This window comes from Cryptomeria japonica, chromosome 11 (assembly GCF_030272615.1).
Source record: "Cryptomeria japonica chromosome 11, Sugi_1.0, whole genome shotgun sequence".
Lineage (NCBI taxonomy): Eukaryota > Viridiplantae > Streptophyta > Pinopsida > Cupressales > Cupressaceae > Cryptomeria > Cryptomeria japonica.
The window spans coordinates 192,677,425-192,684,277 of NC_081415.1; the positions used below are offsets into that span (position 1 = coordinate 192,677,425).

At 32.0% G+C, this 6,853-nt stretch overlaps 1 protein-coding gene across 1 annotated transcript; it reads left to right on the forward strand.

The window, feature by feature from the left end:
• The first annotated feature begins 4,317 nt into the window (after positions 1–4,317).
• LOC131860124 (receptor-like protein 7) lies at positions 4,318–5,868 on the forward strand. The gene has a single exon (XM_059214494.1). It carries the CDS (start codon positions 4,318–4,320, stop codon positions 5,866–5,868), a length of 1,551 nt encoding a protein of 516 aa, XP_059070477.1.
• Positions 5,869–6,853: the final 985 nt, after the last annotated feature.

Below are 6,853 nucleotides of genomic sequence, written 5' to 3' on the forward strand. Positions count from 1 at the left end.
TATTCTTTATTGTTAGATAGTTTTTTATTACATTCAAATCGAATTTTAATTTAAATAAATAATATTAATTAATTAGAATTAATCTTGTAAAATTGATTATAATATTTAAATATAATTCTTATAATTATATCTAGTAAATAAATATTTTCTTGTGATTGTTTCATTTTATAAAAAAATTACACATTTTATCTAAATATAAGTAATCTTGAAGAACTTCATTATTTTGTGGATTTACTCTTTTGCTTTTTTAATTCATTGTTAGAATAGATAAAAAATATTCTAACATTTCTTAAAATTTAAAAACCATTTGATTATAACCACTTAATCATTATCCTACGATTTCAGATTAGTATTTTAAAATTAAAGAGTTAATTATTAATTTTTCAATAAAATTACATAATAAACATGAACTTTCACATAATTAAAGTTAAATACAATTCTTTTTAATGTATATATTTAATGCATTAACAAAGTATTGTCTTGAATGTCTATAAGTAACAAAAATTATCGATCCTACTTAAATTTTTCATGATTAGTGAATGTGAAAAAATTATCTTCATTAATATTATTTATTGCTAGATAGTATATTATTAAATTCAATTCAAGTTTTAATTAAAACAAATTATGAATATTAATAATAATTCATCTTTTTTGAAGTTATTATAATATTTAAATGTAATTCTTATAATTTTATCTAGTAATAATATAATTTGTTATGATTATTCCTTTCTATTTCTTTTTATATCAAATATTATCTAAATATAAGAAAGATGTATTTAATAATTTAGTTAAAAGAAATCATTATAAGATAATTTTAAAGAATTTCATTATCTAGTTGGATTTATGTTTTGTTTTGTTTTCATTATTAGAATAAATAAAAATATTTTAGCATTTCTTAACATTTAATCATATGAAAAATAACTATTTGAATAAACCAAATATATATAATTTATTTATTTTTTCTAAATGTTTAGATAACTAACTCAAAATTAGAAAGTCAATTATTAAATTTTCAATAAAATTACATATTGAACGGGTAAGTGCACCAAGTTGTGGTACCAAAAAGGTGCCACTTCTTACTTTTTCATAAAAATGCGTCATTGGCATGAAATTTCCACTAAATAAAAATTGAATATAATTTTTAAATGTATATATGTAATGCATTTACAAATTATTGTCTTGGATGTTTGTAAGAAAGAAAACAAGAATTATGGGATGAATATAATCATTAAAATAGTGCTTAAATAGTGATAGGCTTTGACCTAGAATTAAATACGACATATTTAAATATCATTTCAAATTGTTAATGAAGATGTTGTGTATTATTATTTACTTTGACATCATTCATATTATGATCTTACCAAGTCAACAAGATTATTTAGTATAATAATAGATCAAGACAATGGCTTATGGATTTTAGTTAAAACCTTATGGTTATTAGGCATTACTATTTTTTTTTATTAAGTAGTTTCTTATTATATTAGATTCAAATTTTAATGAAAATAATAATACTATTTAATTACAGTTAATCTTGTAAAGTAGATGTAATGCTTAAATACAATTCTTATAAATTTATGGAGATATTTTTCTATAAAAAAATTAACTTACTAATCTTGAAACAAAAATAAAATAAAATTTAAAAATTAATAATAAAATAATTTTTTTCATATTTATTGATAAAGATTTCTACATCCGTTTTGAATGTAATAGATCTTGAGATAATCAATGTTAAGAAATCTTTCACAAAATTATCAATATATTTTAAAAAATTTATCGAAGTTGTCCATTTCGTATCCTTTAAAATGTCAAAAGATGTCTGGGTGCGTAAACTTATTGCCAACTCTAATATTGACTATAATAACACCTTGCATGGGGAAAGGTCAATATGGTGGAACCTCTACCATAACTCTAAACCTCTTGCTTTAACCCAAGGATGCTTTGCTAGGTGTTGGTATAATAAGGGCATTAAATATCTCATGGACATCTTGGAACATGATAATCTCATCAGCTGGGAGGATCTTAGCAATAAGTTTGGCCTCCCTGCCTCACATAAGAGAACCTACAATATGATTAAAAACGCCCGTGCTTGTCTAGATCTTCCTAGGAACATTGATGTAGATGCTCACAGATACCTCTCGTTCCGATGGAAGGATGGCTCCCTCCTTTCCAAGGTCAAAGCCAAATCTATTTACAAACTGCTCACTCATGATACCACGGTGATAGATCATGTTAACTCCCTTAGGTATGTTGACCTTAATACCTTTGCCTGGCAGAAAACGTTTGAGAAACTATGGAAGTCCCCCATCCCCCCTAAAATCAAATGCTTCAGGTGGCAACTAATGTTGGATAGACTGCCTATTAGGAATAACTTTGTTGCCTTCGACCTATGCTCTGTATGTAGGAAGCCTAAGACTATGCGGCACATCTTTTTTGATTGCATTTTTGCCAGAGAGGTCTGGTTGATGTTTGGAATCTCCATTACTGAACATGTTTGTACTCTTGATATTATTACTGGATTCATTCATGGCCTCAAGAAGGATGCTAACCTGTTCTGGCAAATTCTTTCTTCTTTCATACTTTTGTTTATTTGGAAACTTAGAAATGAGGAAAAATTCCAAGTTACTAATAGGACTCTTACTGGGTTTTTTAAGAAACTCGCACGTTATAAAATTGTTGTGCGGGTATGTTTTTTGATGAATGTTGAGAGGGAGAAGCTGTTGTGTTTCCTCAGGGATGGTCGGGCAACCATGTTCATATATGAGATGAAGGATGGCTTTGAATGGGCTAGAATTGTGGAAAACCAGACTGCATTCGATGAGGCTCTAAAAAAGCTGATCAAGGAACTCAGGGACAACAGAGGTCCCTACTTTGATAAGTCCGAGATGTTTACCCAGGTCCTAGAGCGGAAGAAGGTGGTGTGGATGGAAGGCCCACAAGGATGGACAACATGGTTGGAAAACCAGGATGAGATTCTACAATAGGTGTTTAGTAGCTCTTTAGTTGATGTTTATGGATCACTATATATACTCTCTCTCGTAACTTTTTTTTTGGTAGGAGGATGTCTATGTTCAGTCGGATAATCTCTCTGGTTGATGGCTGAGGCTTTGTCTCCCATACTCGTTTTTGTATAAACTCTCCTTATTTTGGTCTCTCGGTATTTAATATTAAAAAATATATATATATATATGAAAGATGCACACGACTTGTCTATGGACATAGAAGATATTTTTCTATGAAAAAGATTAACTTGCTAATCTTGAAACAAAAATAAAATAAAATTTAAAAATTAATAATAAAATGATTTTTTTGTTTTTATTGATAAAGATTTCTACATTTTTTTAATATAATAGACCTTGAGATAATCAATGTTAAAAAATCCTTTACAAAATTATCAATATATTTTAAATTTTTGTGTCGAAGATGCACACGACTTGTCTCTGGACAAACTTGTTACATTATGAATCAAAGTCATAGTGAGTGTTCATATCGCAGTCTAATCTACTTTAGGCTTTCTCATTCTCAGGCCAGGAAAATTGGGTGGTATAACAAGGGAAAATTGTATCCAGTCATTATCCTGACCTGCCCAATTGTCCCTTACGAAGGAATTCACCACCTTTAGTCAACATGAAACGTCACCCTGGCTGCTAAAGTTGAAATTCCGAATATATTTTTACGTATCACAAAGTTTTCCTAACACAGTCTTCTTAAATTATCATTGACCTGTTGACGGGCACGCAGGTCTTCAGGAATGCAATCCGACCCAATCCATTATAATGGCTTTTAAAAACAATAAAATCATTGACCTGTTGACGGGCACGCAGTTTAAGAAGATTTCCACTCAAACAACAAACATCAAACTGCATTTCCCTCCCCCCCATCCCAGATAGAATGGCTATCTCCATCTCTTTACGCAAGTACCTATGCTCTACACTTTTCATTTCAGTCTTTCTTCTTCTCTTCTTCATTCCCTCTAGTTGTGTGTCCAATAGGTGTCATTCCCACGAATCCGCAGCTCTGCTTCGCTTCAAAGTGGCTTTGAATGACTCAGAGGGCTTTCTCAGTTCGTGGGTGAATGGAACAGACTGTTGCACCCACTGGGATTACATATCCTGCGACGACCACACGAACCACGTTGTCTCTCTTGATTCTCCTATTCTTTCTTTCCAAGGTGTGATATCTGAGAACCTGTGCCAACTTCGTTTTCTCACATCACTCAGCATACATAGATTAGTAACACCAGGTACTACCATTCCTCCCTGTTTGGGGAACCTCTCTTATATTGAAGATTTACATTTATCTGCAAATAGTTTTAGTGGGATGATTCCCCCTTTTTTTTGTTTGCTAAACCGCCTTACATTCCTTAATCTTGCGGCCAATAGCTTCAATGGAAGCATACCTTCCTGCCTTGGCAATCTGTCTTCTTTAACTCACCTTGATCTTAGTTACAACCAACTTAGTGGAAGCATACCCACTTCTCTTGGAAGTCTTTCTTTGTTGAGTTATTTACATCTTTATAACAATCAACTGACTGGTAACATTCCAGATTCTTTGGGCAATCTATATTTACTCCGGGAGTTGTTGATTTACAATAACCAACTAAGTGGGACCATTCCCTCTTCATTTGCTCGGCTTTCCTCCCTCACTTACTTGCATGGTAATGGCAATCGTTTCAATGAAACCATCTCTTCTTCCTCACTTCCACCTTCTTTACTTGAACTATCCTTGTCACTAAACTATTACCAGTCTATTTCAGAATCTGTCTTTCACAAGCTAACAAATCTATATTATTTGTATTTATCCAATTGTGTTCTAAATATTAGCACAACGTGGATTCCATCCTTTCAATTAGCTGTGTTACGTTTAGTGTCATGTATGATTGATGGTGAATTTCCACCTTGGATTTCAACACAATTCTCACTTGAGATTTTAGAATTAACTAACGCCAGTCTTGTGGGCGCATTTCCCTCTTGGCTAGGGGAAACTAGTCCTTCGTTGCGTTCTCTAAATCTTTCAGGAAATCATCTAGAAGGAAGCCTGTTCTCAAATACTTCAACGGGGATGGAATTATATGAGTTAGATGTGTCTAGAAATAGATTGAGTGGGCAGATCCCATCAATGTGGTTTTCTTCTATGCAAATATTGCTGCTCAATGACAATTTGTTCACTGGCAATATTCCTTCAAACCTAGGCATATTATCTTACCTTGAGCTATTGAATCTTGCAAACAACAAGGTAACGGGAGTGATCCCTACAAGCCTGTCCAATTGCTCTTCCCTCGCTGTCCTAAATTTGGGAAATAACAGTTTGGAGGGAAGCTTACCACATGAGTTGAGTAAGCTAAGTCATTTATATTCATTAGTTGTTCGTAGTAATAACTTGAATGGATCATTTCCTCCGTCGATAGTAAATTGCTCAAATCTGCTGGTTCTTGATATTGGGGACAATTTAATTGGAGGTAAAATACCAACATCAATTACAAATCTTTCTAGTCTAAGCGTATTGGTGATGAAGGAGAACCATTTTACAGGCAATATTCCATTTGAGATAGGCCTACTAAAACAACTTCAAATATTGCTCCTTTCTTCCAATCACATCTCAGGTTCAATTCCACACACAATTGTATCATTGCAAGCAATGGCAATAGAAAGCCAAGATGGTTTTGAAGTGTCCACTTTGTCTTTTTCTGATGGGAATTTATATCATGATGGATTGGATATGACATTAAAAGGCACAAATCAACACTACCCATATATTCTTTCCACTCTCACATCCATAGATCTCTCAAACAATGAATTGGAGGGACAAGTTGCTTCTAATCTTGGGAACTTGAAGGGCTTGAGGCTTTTGAACCTTTCAATAAAAAATTGAATGGGACCATTCCAAATAGTTTGGGAGAAATGAGTCACTTGGAGTCATTAGACCTTTCAAGAAATTATTTTTTAGGACAAGTCCCTATAGAGCTTGAAGCCCTAAGTTCGTTGGGTGTCTTGAATTTATCAAACAACAACCTTTCAGGACATATACCACAAGGACAACATATATTCACATTTGGAGAATCCTCCTTTTCAGGGAATCCTAATTTATGGGGGTGTCCTCTACCCAAAAATTGCTCCTGGCTAAATTTGGTTCCACCTCCTCTAGTTTCAATTAATAAAGAAAATAAAAACACTAAATATCCATGGTATGGGATTGCATTGGGATTGTCATATGGAGTAGCTTTTGGAGGAATAGTGTCATTGATCCTGATAAAAATGAGCTGGAGAAGGATATACTTCAATACAGTTGATGCAATCCTAAAGTTTTTGTTTCCATGGATGAAAAATTTAACACTATGATCGGATACATCTACAATTCATTGAAATGTGAGTTTTTGATCTTTGAAGTATTATCATTATTCAAAAATTAAAATAAGTTAAATTCAAAAGGAAATTAGTACTTACCTTTTAGACAATTTTTTATTGGCTACCTATCAAATGTAAATTGTTTGCAATACTTTTAAATTCAATAATACGATCTTTTGATTGTTACTAATATACATGTTTTATGTGCAGGAATCTATTTTTATGTAAGATGGTATCTTGGTATATTTGTCTTATTGAAGACATGTTTTTGTTGATGGCCTCACTTACAATTTTATCTTTTATAGATTAATTGTTTATGGTAAGTGAGGCTACATACAATTTATTTTTTTGTAATTCTCTAATTCATTCTACATATTTTTAGCAAGAAACTACATGGAACAAAAAGCTCCTATATTGCTATTATCTATTTTGTTTAGAGATATGAAAAAAAAATGTTTGTGAAATGCTTGATATACCACCAACAATCTAGTTCTAAACAAACATTAAGATGC